Here is a 15,655-nt window from a genome sequence, read left to right as displayed (position 1 = left end):
TTATTATTATTATTATAGTTAACTAATAACAAATTATTATTATTATTATTATTATTATTATTATTATTATTATTATTATTATTATTATTATTATTATTATTATTATTATTAAATATAGTTAACTAGTAGTAGTAGTAGTTGTAGTAGTAGTAGGAATAGTAGTAGTATGTGTATTTCAAAATAAATAATCTGTAATTATAAATTGCAATAATTATGCAAAATTTCATAAGTTTAATTATTGAGTTAATGCCTGATCAGTGATAAGTACAAATAAATAAATAAATAAATAAATGACAACAAAACAAAAACTAAATAGTATATGTATTGCTTCCATATATTAGTTAAATGTTGGCATTTTACTTTGTCTATTAATATTAGCATTATATAAGTTAATAATTCAATAAAATTACAGTTAAAATACTTTGTCTGCTAGGAAATCCTCCCATCTAAATCATCAGCTTTAATCCCACATTACCCTTTGTGTTTTTCTGTCTTGTAGCTCTGCAGCTTCAGTCGGACCACTGTGTTGATCCAGGAATCCCAGTCAATGGTCAGCGACACGGCAATGATTTCTACGTGGGAGCGCTGGTGACATTTAGCTGTGAAGCCGGATACACTCTCAGTGACCACGAGCCCCTCGAATGTGAACCAAACTTCCAGTGGAGTCGCCCCCTGCCCAGCTGCGATGGTACAGTCCACCCTTTACCACCCAAAAAACAGGCACTAGCAGGGAAAAGGACACATTAGAGACAGGTCATTTATTCAGTCGCTCCAAGACTCGAAAGGCCTTTACGGTTTGAAGCTCCACTTCTCCGTTTCCACCGGGCTTTGAATATTTAAGGCCATTATTGATTTTTCCCCTTGGGTAATGATAGGAATAATTCCGCCTCCATATGTTGATGTCCTTTAGAAGGGCACTTGGTGTAAAGTTGTTGGGCAGGATTGTGCTCAGCGGTTTGACGAATTGCCTTTATCTTTTTTTTTTTTTTCTGCTTCTAGCGCTCTGTGGAGGGTTTATTCAGGGGAACAGCGGCACTATTCTGTCCCCTGGGTTTCCAGATTTCTACCCACATAACCTCAACTGCACCTGGATGATTGAGACTTCACATGGGAAAGGTGAGAGCGCCGGCTTCTGCTTTTGACAGTCTTCTTGAAGGGTTACGTTTATATGGAATTAAATATTCTTTTAGAAGTTGGGTTGACAGGTCAATCAAAAAAAGAAAAGAAATGTATATAAATCACATGGTTAGGTGATTTCTACAGCAGTGTTTCTTAACTGGTTAAAAAAAACAACAAAAGTTTAATTTTTAAATTATTTTGCTTATATCAGACTTTGAAATGCGCGCGAGACAACTGTATCTTTTGACATGTAAAATTTAATTTAATTATAGCAACAAGTATGTTGAAGTACGACACTGACTATGTAAGGTATGGATTTATACATTTATTTAATTAATTTTCTTGTCGGCTTAGTCCCTTTATTAATCCGAAGTCGCCACAGTGGAATGAACCGCCAACTTATCCAGCAAGTTTTTACACAGCGGCAACCCATCCTTCCAGCCGCAACCCATGTCTTGAAACATCCACACACACATTCACAGACACACTCATACACTACGGACAATTTTGCCTACCCAATTCACCTGTACCAGATGTCTTTGTACTGTGGGGGAAACCGGAGCACCCGGAGGAAACCCACGCGAACACTGGGAGAACATGCAAACTCCACACAGAAACGCCAACTGAGCCAAGGCTCGAACCAGCAACCCAGCAACCTTCTTGCTGCGAGGTGTTTCATATGTAGTGAGGTGCTCTCACAAGACAGCATGAAACCTTCTAAAATAAAACAACATTTAGAAACCAAATATCCCCGTTGCAAGGACAAACCTGAGGACTATTTTCAAAGATGACTCCAGTAGCTGAGGGCATCTGAAAAGACATCTTCATGTTCAACTGATGATTATTTTAAAAATGGTTATGATTATTTTAATCATTTTACATTAATTTGCTGGTTTGTTCTGTTCAACAGGATCAGTGTTAATGTTTTATTAACAGAACTTTTTTCTTACCCTAACCACTGTTTACAGTTTTTGACGTTTTTACTTTTTAATATTTCTTTAATTTGATACAGCTTGTTAAATGACAACAATCAAATGTTTTTATTTGTAAGTCTTGGTGATTTTCTTATGATTTATCTGTCACTACTTGTTCATTTTAACAAATAAATACAAATTAATTATAGTTCCTAAAATTAAATTTTAGTTCCTAAAAATGTGGGTCGTGGCTTTGATGACCATGTAAAAATGTGGGCCCCATGGCCAAATCAGTTGAGAACCACTGTTCTACAGTATTGGTTGTTAGACTTTTGTTATTATTATTATTATTATTATTATTATTATTTTATTTTGCATGTATTACATTATAGCAAAGTTATCCTAAATGTATTAATTTGGGAAACTGTGAAAATTTAAATATACCGTATAATATAAATATTGTATTATTATTATTATTATTATTATTATTATTATTATTATTATTATTATGGCAACACAGTGGCTTAGTGGTTAGCACTGTCAACTCACAACAAGAAGGTCACTGGTTTGAACCTCACCCGGGTCAGTTGTCATTTCTGTGTGGAGTTTACAGGTTCTCCCTGTGTTTGCGTGAATTACCTTCAGGTGTTCTGGTTTCCCCACACAGTTCAAAGACAAGCACTATAGGTGAATTGAGTAAACTAAATTGACCTTAGTGTATGTGTGTGAATGAGTGTGTATATGGATGTTTACCAGTATTGAGTTGCAGCTGGATGCTGGATAAGTTGGCGGTTCATTTCACTATGGCGATCCCTGATAAATAAAGGGAAATTATCATCAAATAAAGGGGAATTATCATTATTACATACATTGATTAGATGTCTACTTATTTTTGGCCCACAGAAGCAATTAGTCTCAGGCAATGTTTGGTTTGTCATCCACAATCCATAATTGTCTTCAAATATTCAACAACAGTTACCTTTACTTTGAAGTGTTTTAAATTTAACTTCTAAAAAAGCCTGGAATATCACATAAATAGCTCAATAGTAATAATTTACACAACAAATTGTTACTTTCTCGACAAATAGTGCAACTTGTCAATAACAGTGGTAGATGCTGCAAGAGTAGAAAACCAATGTTGCAGTTCTCCCCCTGCATTATAAATGAGCTGCACCTCACACAACACTAACAAATGCTTTGTCATGTTATCTTGCCTAAAGATTAGCAACACAATCTTGTTCTGGTTGGTCATTTAACTAAATCATTTAGATAGCAGACAGTGGCTAAGGCATTTCAGAATTATTAGAAACAGTCCATCAGATGAGATTGATTCAATAGTTAGGGTAATCTAATTAAATGATCAATTAAAGCAGATGTTTTTTTTTTTTTTTTTGTTTTTCAAAGAATGTATTTGATAAATGTAATTCAGATTAATATGTTGTCTTATTGTAAAGAAGACTGCCCAATTCACTCAGCATATACGTTTTTAATGTAAATTTAATGTAAATTCTGATATGCATTTTGTCATTTCCATTCAAGGATTGTTTTTTTTTTTTTTTTTTTTTTTTTTTGCAATACCCTAAAATATGCATAAAAAATAAAAAATAAATAAAATAAATAAATAAATAAATAAAAATAAAAAATAAATAAATGAATAAATAAATAATTGAATGAACGGACAAATACATACATAAATAAATAAATAAATAAATAAATAAATAAATAAATAAATAAATAAATAAATGCATGAATAAATAAATAGATAAAAAGATAAATAAATTAATTAATTAATTTCATTTAATTTAATTATAAATGTAATAAAATATAGTTGCCATCATAGCTGTTGTTTCCTCTTCCTCTGTTATTGTTTAGAGTTGTATGCGTCATAATGATGTTGACAGAAACATTAGCATGTTCCAGATATTTGTTCACGTCTTTTGCTGACACTCTAGGATTCTTCACCCACTCACAGAAAAGAAGCCGAGCTTGTCTTACCATCAGTTCATAAACATCAAGGCTTTCAGGGATGCTGCTCAAACCTTTTCTAGCTTTATACAAGTCAACAATCCTTAATCTTTGGCATTCGGAGACCTCTTTTGTTCAAGGTTCACATGAGGCAATGCTTCTTTTGAATAGCGAACTCCCCCCAAAAACAAGCATTTCTTTTTGAGTAGTTCAGAGCAGCTCTGACTAACAACTCCAATCTCATCGCATTGATTGAACAGGTTAGCTGACGCCAACTTTTGGAGAAATCATTAGCCTAGGGATTCTCAGAGTTTTTCTCATTTTGAACTGTGAATGTTTAGATCCTGGGTTCAGTACGGAGTTGAAAACGGATCGTTGTGAAGTTTGCCTATTGTGGTGAAATGTAAAAGTTTTGCAACCAATTGCACATTCCTGTGTTTCGTATAAGAATAAACATATGTAATTCCCCTGGCATGTGTACACTGCCTTTTGTATGTTTGTATTGTGTTGAGTTTAAGGAAAGGGCCATACAGTAAGTGTTTTTTTTTTTTTTTTCATTACGCCTATGGAGAGTCCATGTAAACCACTAATACCAATGTGTAGTCAGACAAAAAAATTCCTGAAGTAAAAAGATCTAAAAAGATCCTGCAAAATTCCTAATCAAATGCTACATTACAAAAATGTAAATAATCTCATAAAGCATTCAATTCCAAACCATATAATCAAATTATATTTATTTCAGTTTGCAATGAATTGTTTTACATGCCTTATTAGACGTTGCAAACACAGTGCACTTGATGTATTTGAGTGTCTCTCGAAAAATGACCTCTCACCTGCGCCTTCACAATCATTACATTACATGGAAGGGTAATGGACTTGTTTTGCAGAATGTGCAGTAAGCAGACGTGAATGAAGCGTGAGTGATTAACATGTGAAGTCAATGCAAAGATTGGATTAGGCATCCTGTGGCGCGAATTGGGCATTTTGGGCGTTTGACGTGCTTCAGACTGCAAAAGAATTTTAAGCAAAAAAATCGGAACAGTGGAACAGACAGAAAAGCAGCCAGCTTGCAATGATGGAGATTGGTTCAAGTATGCGGCCGCTGGATGTGACTGAATGGAAAGACATTATTTGTGCTTTACATGTATGGCTGGTATTATGGTGTGCCTCTTTCCCTGCAGTTACGAGAGAAAACGCTTCCCTGCAATTGACAAGTTTTTTGGCAATCTGTGTTTTAGGTGTATTATGGTGGGGGAAGCACTAATGCATGTCCTTAGTGAGGTACATGTCAGATGCCCCAGGGAGTGAAATCTGAGAAAGAGAAAGATCGTGGATAAATCTAAACCTTCCTTTGGCTTAATCTCTAGCGTTTTAGATCTTGTCTTGACAAGAGACCACAATAAAGAACTTTTAAAATTTGTGTCATTGTGTCAGATTAAACACTCCAATCATAGTAGGCTAGCTAATATGGTAAAATAATAATAATAATAATAATAATAATAATAATAATAATAATAATAATAATAATAATAATAATAATAAATTGTATATTTTTAATACATTTTTATTGCAAGAAATAACAAAAAAAAAGGAAAGTGAAATACAAGGGGGTCTGATATGTGTGATGTCTAATACCAAATGCATTTAGCAGATGCTTTTGTTCAAAGTGACCTTAAATTGAGGAGGCATTCAGGGATTCAACAAAAAAAAAAAAAAGAGGCAATACATATAATTAGTGCTAGTTATTTAAAGTAAAATGTTTGAGTTCTCAAGAATTTAGTGCTAGAGGAATTTTTTTTTCTTTCTTTTGGGATAAGAAGAAAGGGCTTCTATATGTGGTTTTGGTTTTATTCACCAGGGTTTAGGGGTTCTCAGAAGAGATGATTCTTAGTTGTTGTTTGAAGGATACCAGTGAAATATCCTCTCTACGATGATACCACAAAGTGGTGCTCACTTCCCGACCAAAGATGTTAAATACATTATTTTGTATATGTATATAGTTTTAAAGTATTCATTAATGAAGATAAAAAAAATAAATAAATAATAAAAAAAAACACTTTGGGCACTATCATACACCTTGCGCAATGCGTCAACAGGTGCAACACAAGTGTTTATATATATATATATATATATATATTTATTTGAATGAAGTCAGAATTATTAGCCCCCCTGAATTATTAGACCCCTTGTTTATTTTTTTCCTCAATTTCTGTATAATTGGGCGAAGAATTTCTAAACACATTTCTAAACATAATAGTTTAATAACTCGTCTATACCAACTGATTTATTTTATCTTTATCATAATGACAGTAAATAAGCTTAAAACAGCTTAAAGTGACATTAAAAGGCCTAACTAGGTTAATTAGGTTAACTAGGCAGATTGGGGTAATTAGGCAAGTTATTGTATAACAATGGTTTGTTCTGTAGACTATCAAAAAAAAAAAAAAAAAAACTTAAAGGGCTAATAATTTTGTCCTTAAAATGGTTTCAAAAATTAACGACTGCTTTTATTCTAGCCGCAATAAAACAAATACGACTTTTTCCAGAATACAAAATATTATTAGATATACTGTAAAAATGTCATTGCCCTGTGAAACATAATTTGGGAAACATATAAAAAATAAAATAAAATTCAAAGGAGGGGCTAATAATTCTGAAAACAACTGTATGTCTGTTAGTGATTTTATTGTAAGCTTTCAATTTTATTTCTGTAAAACAAACTGTTTTGACCAATAGTTTTAGTCTTTGTTTTCATACTTGTTTACTAAAATAACCTTGTGCATAACATTGGTAAGGTTTTATTTTACAAACAAAGTACTTTTGCATTCACAACAAAACACACATCATCTGCACAACATGCTGGAGAAGGCAACAATACTTCAAAGTGTTGCAACTTCTTTGTATATAGTTTTGAGTGACAATCTTCTCAAAGACTGATCTCAATTTGGTGACATTCTCGAACAAAGTATAAGGCTTGGATGCATCTTATAAAACTTTCATAGACAATATATTTTTGTGTTTGGGTCTTTGATACAAAATCGCATCATACAACTATTTTAATATCATGTTGAAACAGGAACATGTCTGGCTGACCACTTCTAAACTAATCACTGAAAATAATTAAAAACACAAGCTTGAACCATTGTTTATGTGACTGAAGCTCTTTATGATCTCTTAAGCTGCTCATATATAACCAGTGTTCTTCTCTTCCTCTCGATCTCCACAGGAGTCCAGTTTACCTTCCACACCTTTCACTTGGAGAGTCCTCACGACCACCTTTTAGTTACAGAAAATGGTAGTTTTTCTCAACCCCTGTGGAGATTGACCGGCTCGACACTTCCTCCTCCTCTTAGCGCTGGACTCTTCGGCAACTACACCGCTCAGATCCGCTTCCTCTCTGACTTCTCTGTTTCCTACGAGGGCTTTAATATCACTTTCTCAGGTACAGGGCTTTCTGATTTTTATGACAACTAGATCAGATTTTTATTTATTTATTTATTTATTTATTTATTTATTTATTTATTTATTTATTTATTTATTTATTTATTTATTTATTTATTTATTTATTTATTCATTATCATATTTATTTAATATCATTTTTTATTCTCATAGTAATTTATTTATTTTTATGTTTATTTATTTATTTATTCTCATAGTTATTTATTTATGTATTTATTTATTTATTTATTTATTATCATATTTATTTATGTATTTACTTATACTAATGTTTGTTTAATTATTAAAATCGTAGGGCTGTTTATTTATTTATTTTTTACTAATGTTTATTTATTTATTATACGTATGTTTATTTATTTATTTAATAAAATATTTGGGTTATTTATTAATTTGTTTATTTATATTCATGTTTAATTTTTATTTATTTTATTATTAATACTGTTGTATGTTTATTTTATTAATACATTTTTGTGTGTTATTTATTTATTTATTTATTCTAATGTATTTTTATTTATTTATTTATTTATTCAAATTGTTGGCTTATTTATGTATTTATTATTTATTCTCATTTCTTTGAACGTTTTTGCCAAAACCCCCTAGCACTCTTTTGCAGCCCCTTAAAGGGTCTCTGGAGCCCATTTTGAAAAGCCCTGTCACACAGTAATATATAACATCTCAGTAAAATTGCCTTGGAAAGATCTGTTTCATCTGGGGTTATTTTGGGGGTTATTCATAGTCTGCTAAAAAAAAATTTATTATTTGTAATACTTTACCTTTAGATATTCAATGAACAAACTATGAGGTGAATAATGACGCCTCACTGTAACCACTTGTTTTTAAACACTTCACTAATCATTTACAGTTTTGTGAAAGCGTATTTACGCACAGCATCTAAGGGTAATGGGGAAAAAAGCGGAAAAAAAGCTAAAGAATATCAATAATTCTCTTGTTCCTTATAGAATATGACCTGGAGCCTTGCGAGGATCCTGGGATCCCCCCCTTCAGCACTCGTAAGGGTCTGCAGTTTGGGGTTGGGGATGCGCTCATCTTCTCCTGTTTTCCGGGGTATCGTCTTGAGGGGCGTGCGAGGGTGGTGTGTTTAGGGGGGCGTCGGAGGGTCTGGAGTTCCCCTCTGCCAAGGTGTGTTGGTAGGTGGTCACATGCTTTTCATTTTGCTTTCTTATAACATATTTTCCCCCATGTTCTCAGATACACTCTAGACACATCTGAGTGCACTAAAACTTCAAATATCTGAATATAAGGCTAAAGTCTCATTATAACAATAGTGTACAACGCCTTAGTAATAGTCAGAAATAAAAAGGGCACCATTTTATATAAAGTGGATTTACATAAAAAAATACATGTTGTCTATTTAGTTCATATTGTATTAATAATAGTGCTGGAAAACTATTTATTATATTAAACAGTACTTACAGTACTTTTTAATTACATTACAAAATAGTTACAAAATAAAAAATTCACAATTTATAAAATATAAGTCTATGTACTATATATAAACTGTACATATTTGTACTGTATATGAAATTATATATTTAAAATGTGTTCAAAATGTTTATTTGTGTGGTGGCACTGTGGCTCAGTTGCCTCTGTTGCCTCTCGCTTGCCTCTCAGTAGCACTGTTGCCTCTCAGCAAGCAGGTCACTGGGTTGCGTCCTAGCCGGGTCAGATAGCATTTCAGTGTGTCATTTCAGAATAGTTGCAAGTTCATTTCGCTGACCATATTTACACATTTTAATGTCTGGAAATTTTTGTTTTGCTTCTATGTATTTGTGTGTATTTATATATATAAATATGTAGTTGCAAAACAAACTTTTATTTTGTATGTGAAGAGTCAAAGTAATCATTGCCAAGTACTGATTTCAAGTTATAGTGCTATTTAGGTGGGATACATGCAAAGTTTAGGACAGGTTTGATGGTATAAGAGTAAGGGATCATGATTTTAGCAAACAAAAATCATAATAAAACTACAAAATGTAATCTAATACCTACAGGTATGTCTGTAAATAAAAGTACAATCATGTATTCATAAACAATAAGTACTTTTGATCACCATTTAAGGAAATAAATCTGAACTAGCACAAACCCCAAATTCTCTCCAGTGCTAAATCAACATTAATGCATTTGTACACATCTGCATATACGTATCTCGGAGGCCAGGCTTCTCAAATAATTTTGTGCTGGAATAACCTAGCTGCTAAATTTAGAATGCAATTTGTTAACATCATGATTTTGACGCTCCACTTAAAGCAAGTAATTAGGTATTATGTATTTACTGCAGCAATATTGGGCTTATCCTTGCTTCATGTTTGTTTACGAGTCCTGTAAAACTAGGTCAGCTCATATCTTAACGTGTTTGTCAATATGATTATATTTAAATGTATATAAATAAATAACATATGGCTAACTTCACACAGGGTCTGTTGGGTCCGTCATGTTAGTTAAAACTCCTAATAAGTTCTTCCATATGGTTTTAAAAACAAAAATGATGCTTTTTGTTGACTTTTAAGTATATATTTTTAGCAAATCTTAAAATTATTACATTGATATTTTGCTCACATTTACAGTGCATCTGGAAAGTGGTTATAGCGCTTCACTTTTTCCACATGTTTTTTATGTTACAGACTCATTTCAAAATGGATAAAGTTTTTTGGAGTTTTTACAAAAATATATATATTATATATATATATATATATATATATAAAGCTGAAAAATCACAAGTACATAAGAATCTACAGCCTTTGCTGTGAAACTCTAAATTGAGCTCAGGTACATTCTGTTTCCTCTGATCATTCTTGAGATGTTTCAGCAGCTTAATTGGAGTTCACCTGTGGTCAATTCAGTTAGTTGGACGTGATTTGAAAAGGCGTACACCTGTCTAAATAAGATCAGTGCATGTAAAACCACAAACCAAGCATGAAGACAAAGGAATTGTCTGTAGATCTCCGAGAGAGGATTGTCTCAAGGGAAAAGGCTGGGGAAGGTTACAGAAAAAATTCTGCAGCTTTGAGAGTTATAATGAGCACAGTGGTCTCCATCATCCATAAGTGAAAGGTGTTTGGAACCACCAGGACTTTTCCTAGAGCTGGCCGGCCATCTAAGCTGAGTGATCTGGGAAGAAGGGCCTAAGTCAGAGAGGTGGTCAGTAACCCAATGGTCAATCTCTCTGAACTGCAGCGTTCTTCTGTGGAGAGCGAAGCACCTTACAGCAGGACAATCATCTCTGTAGCAATCCACCAATCAGTCCTGTGTGGTAGAGTGGCCAGACGAAAGCTACTCCTTAGTATACGGCTCATATCAGCCCGCCTGGAATTTGCCAAAGGACATCTGGAGGACTCTCAGACCATAAGAAACACAATTCTCTGGTCTGATAAGACTAAAATGGAACTCCTTGAAGTGAATGTCAGGCATTATATTTGGAGAAAACCAGGCACCGCTCATCATCAGGCTAATAACATAGAGTGAAGCATGGTGGTGGCAGCATCATGCTGTGGGGATGTTTTTCAGCAGCAGGAACTGGAAGACTAGTCAGGATAGAGAGAAAGATGAATGCAGCAGTGGCATCCTGAATGAAAATCTGCTTTACGGTGCTCTAGACCTCAGACTGGGGCGATGGTTCATCTTCCAGCAGGACTATGACCCAAAGCACACCGCCAAAATATCAATGGAGTGGCCAGACCTAAATCCTATTGAACATCTCTGGAGGGATCTGAAAATGGCTGAACACTGTTGCTTCCCCTCCAACCTGATAGAACTTGAGTGGTACTGCAAAAGAGGAATGGGCAAATATTCCCAAATACAGGTGTGCCAAGCTTGTGGCATCATATTCAAAAAGACTTGAGGCTGTAATTGCTGCCAAAGGTGCAAAGTAGCAAAGGCTGTTAATACATCTGATTTTTCAGGTTTTTTATTTTATTAATAAATTTGCAACAATTTCAAAAATATTTTTCACATTGTCATTATGGGGTATTGTGTGTAGAATTTTGAGGAAATAAATTAAATAAATCCATTTTGGAATGAGGCTGTAACATAAAAAATGTGGAAAAAGTTAAGCGCTCTGAATACTTTTCGGATGCACTGTAGTTGGAGCATTTAATACACTCAATTGTTTGGGTAATTGTCTAAAATGTCACAAAAATAATTGACTTTACTTCTAGAATTGCAGTTTTGATACAATCACAATCACTATAATAGTATTAATCATTTGCATTTACATGAGAGCTTCCGCATAGGCATAATCAATGTGTGAGAATGTTTATTTTTAATTAAAATTAAAATTACAATAAATACTTTGTGTGGTTTTATATCCAATCAGAATTTGGCACATGAATTGCACTCATTGAGAAACACGTTGCCCCTTGTCTGCCTGCATGAGTGTATAACATGTACTGTGTTTCTACTGAGATAATGGTTAGTTCGTCGGGTAATTTGACTCTCCTTCTTTTCTGCAGCTGAATGTGGATCATCTGTAACTGGAAAACAAGGTGTTTTACTCTCTCCTAATTACCCTGGTTACTATGGTAATGACCATGAGTGCATCTACTCCATTCAAACTCAACCTGGTAAAGGGATCCAGCTCAGAGCTCGTGATTTCCACCTGGAGGAAGACGACATGCTTAAGGTGTTTGTCACTTACTGTTTTTTTTTTTTTTTTTTTTTTTTGCTTCTGTGTGACATTTGTCAGTAAATTATGCAGTGTCAGTATGTGTCTGTTTGATGCGTTTCAGGTATATGATGGCAACAGCAACAGTGCCCGACTGCTGGGCACCTTCACGGGCACAGAGCTGATGGATGTCACTCTGAACAGCACGTCCAGCTCCATGTGGCTTGAGTTCATTAGCAACAGTGAGAACACCAGCAAAGGGTTTGAGCTGCACTTCACCAGTGAGTAGCACACGGACAGCCTGGAGCCGTTACACAGAAGTGCTGATATCAACATCCATCCATCCGTACATACATCCATCTATCCATCTCCCCATTCATCCATCTGACCTTTTTTCCATCTGTTTGTCTCTCTGTCTGTCTCTGTTTTTCTTACTTTTATTCTATGCTGTTATTCCATTATTTAATTTGTCTGCATTTCTACCTATTCATTCATTTATTCATACGTTTGTCTGTCTTTCAATCCACCCATTCATTCATCCATTTGTTTTGTCTTTCATTCTATACTATTTCATTCCAATTCCATTCATTAATTCATTACATGTATCTATGTACTTGTCCATCTGTTTGTCTGTCTGTCAATTCACCCATCCATCTATTTGTGTTTTTCTTACTTTGATTTTATTCTACTATTCCATTCTTTAATTCGAATGTCTGTCTTTCTACCTCTCCCTTCGTTCATTCATTCATTCATTCATTCATTCATTCATTCATTCATTCATTCATTCATTCATTCATTCATTCATTCATTCATTCATTCATTCATTCTTCCTTTTGACCATCTGTCTGTCTATCAGTCCACCCATACATCCATCCTTCCATGTGTCTGTCTGTTTGTCCATCAATCCACCCATCCATCTATCCATACATTTTTCTCTTACTTTCATTCTATACTAATATTCCATTATTTGATTCATCTGTCTCTTTTCATTCATTCATTCATTCATTCATTCATTCATTCATTCATTCATTCATTCATTCATTCATTCATTCATTTATCTATCTGTTTGTCTATCAATCCACCCATTCATCCCTCTATACATCCGCTTTTTTATTTAACTTTTATTTTATACTACTATTCCATTCCTTGATTTGTCTGTCTGTCTTTTTATCTTTCCATTCATTCATTCATTCATTCATTCATTCATTCATTCATTCATTCATCTATGTGGCCATCTGTTTGTTTGTCCATCAATCCACCCATCCATCCATCTATCAATCTTTCTTTTGTTCTAACATTTATTCTGTAATATTATTCCCTTCATCTATTCATCTGTCTGTCATTCTAACTCGTCATTCATTCATTTGTTTGGTCATTTGTTTGTTTGTCTATCTGTCTGTCTGTCTGTCTGTCTGTCTGTCTGTCTGTCTATCTGTCTGTCTGTCTCTCTGTCTGTCCATCCATCCATCCATCCATGTATTTTTATTCTTTCATTCTTAACTATTCATTCATTTACACATCTGTTTTTTTTCTGTCTGTAAGTCCATCTATCCACCGACATTTTTTTGTACTTCCTGTACAAGGAAGAACATCCTCTACTAGTATTTCATCCATCCATTTATCTGTCTTTCTATCTACCTTGTCATTAATTCATTCGTTCCTTCATCCATCATTTGTTCTTTGTTCAATCCATCTCTCCAGCCATCTTTTGTTTGTACTTTCGTCCTGTACTATTATTTAATTCATCCATTCATCTGTTTTTCATTTTTCATTTTCATTCATTCATTCATTCATTCATTCATTCATTCATTCATTCATTCATTCATTCATTTATTCGTTCATTCGTTCGTTCATTTGTTCGTCCATCCACCCATCCATCCATCCATCCATCTTTTGTTCTTACTTTCATTCTATACTATTTTATCTGTATTTTATTTTCAGTGGATGTTCTGCAGTGCTTCCTCATGTCTGCACCACAAGATAGATTTAGAAGGACACACTCCAGAACATACTTTTTTTTCTTTCCTTCTTCTTGCAGGTTTTGAATTGGTGAAGTGTGAGGACCCAGGTGTGCCTCAGTTCGGTTTTAAACGGGAGGATAAAGGTCACTTTGCAGGCAGCACGGTGTCTTATAGCTGCGATCCAGGCTACAGTTTAAAGGGCCCAGAGGTTTTGACATGTCTCAGAGGGGAAAGACGAGCTTGGGACAGTCCTCTCCCACAGTGTGTGGGTAAGACACGACTGAATTCTTACATTTATTCACCAGTAAAGCCAACTACTGCATCACTGTCTATCAGCACACAATCTGAATGAGAGTTTTATCACTTGCATTGTCATAACAATTGCTTTTGTTTGTGAATTGATGAATACTAGTCAACAGTAAAATGTTATATAAACAAAATTCCAAGCATTTGTCATCTCTAATTAATATAATGTTAAACTATATTTAGGTAAATAATTGTTATTAATGATAAATTATGTTATTCATTTTAAATGTTGACAGTACCTAAAATGCATTCAATTGGTCAACATGGATGTTTCTTTTATGCAAAATTCAGTAGATTATTAAGTAAAGATTGTGTTCCATAAACGCATTTTGTATTTTTTTTACTGTAAATATATATAAAAAAAGATATTATTATTATACATGTCATGGTTTAGATTAGGGAAAGGACAAGGACTCAAATGCAGATGTAAAATTGGGTTTATGAAAGCAACAAAAACTACCCCGTGGGGGGAAAAATACCTAAAACTCAAAAACAAACTTGACTGGGCAGGGCTGGCAGGGAAGAGTAGGGCTGGGTACGACAAGACAGGAATCAACGATGTATGACAAATTGGCACAGGACAGCAGACAAGAGGGAGCTATAAGAAGTACAAATTGCCAAACAAACAGGTAAACTGAAAAATCTAATAATGTTTTGACAAGATGGGAGGGACTAGACAATAGACAGGAGAGCACAGGGTACAAATACACAACAAAAGTCATGTACTTGTGTAAAACAGGACTACGACACACAGCCAATGTGAGAACCCATTAACTGCATGTTCACATGGAACACAGCATCAAGTGGCCAAATTTAAACACAGGCCACATTCAACAAACAACGGCAAAACAGACATAACGCAAGACGCGAGTACACAATAAAAAAAATCTACCATGCCCTCACACATGTGACATGCATGTTCTGATCCCAGCACTGACCGAAACCAACTCGACTGGAGTGTGAGAATGAAACACCATGCTGCAAACTACACATACCAGGACGAGGGAGCACATACAAAACTGAGCCTCCTCAGGAGCACGCGCTCGCTACAAAGAGAAAAATGTGCATCTCACTTCAGACCGCGTGTTCAGAAAAACGACAAGAGACACGTAACTGACAAGACATGACCAGTGCCCGGACTCTGCCTTAAAAACAAGAATAAACATGACCGAAGTGGCAGAGTCATGACAATGCATTGCTAAGAAGGACTTTAAAGGTGCCTTCACATCTGTAGGTCAATTGTTTTGTTCCGAAACAGGGATTAAAATTGTTGCACTTTGTTCTTGGTGTGGTTCGCTTTCACACTGCAAAGT

At 34.4% G+C, this 15,655-nt stretch overlaps 1 protein-coding gene across 2 annotated transcripts in view; it reads left to right on the top strand.

Moving 5' to 3' along the window:
* The window catches only part of csmd2 (CUB and Sushi multiple domains 2), a 543,176-nt gene that overhangs the window by 297,300 nt on the left and 230,221 nt on the right, over window positions 1-15,655 (top strand). For both annotated transcript variants that reach the window (XM_087295937.2, XM_087295938.2), the window contains exons 18-24: window positions 500-688; window positions 1,000-1,116; window positions 7,225-7,440; window positions 8,414-8,602; window positions 11,924-12,093; window positions 12,200-12,356; window positions 14,114-14,305. In XM_087295937.2, the coding sequence (XP_087152063.2) occupies window positions 500-688; window positions 1,000-1,116; window positions 7,225-7,440; window positions 8,414-8,602; window positions 11,924-12,093; window positions 12,200-12,356; window positions 14,114-14,305 (1,230 nt within the window). The remainder of the gene's footprint in view (window positions 1-499; window positions 689-999; window positions 1,117-7,224; window positions 7,441-8,413; window positions 8,603-11,923; window positions 12,094-12,199; window positions 12,357-14,113; window positions 14,306-15,655) is intronic.

The sequence above is a fragment of the Danio rerio genome, chromosome 19 (assembly GCF_052040795.2).
Source record: "Danio rerio strain M-AB ecotype USA chromosome 19, GRCz13ab, whole genome shotgun sequence".
NCBI classification, from domain to species: Eukaryota; Metazoa; Chordata; class Actinopteri; order Cypriniformes; family Danionidae; genus Danio; species Danio rerio.
This window is presented reverse-complemented; position numbering and strand designations above follow the sequence as displayed.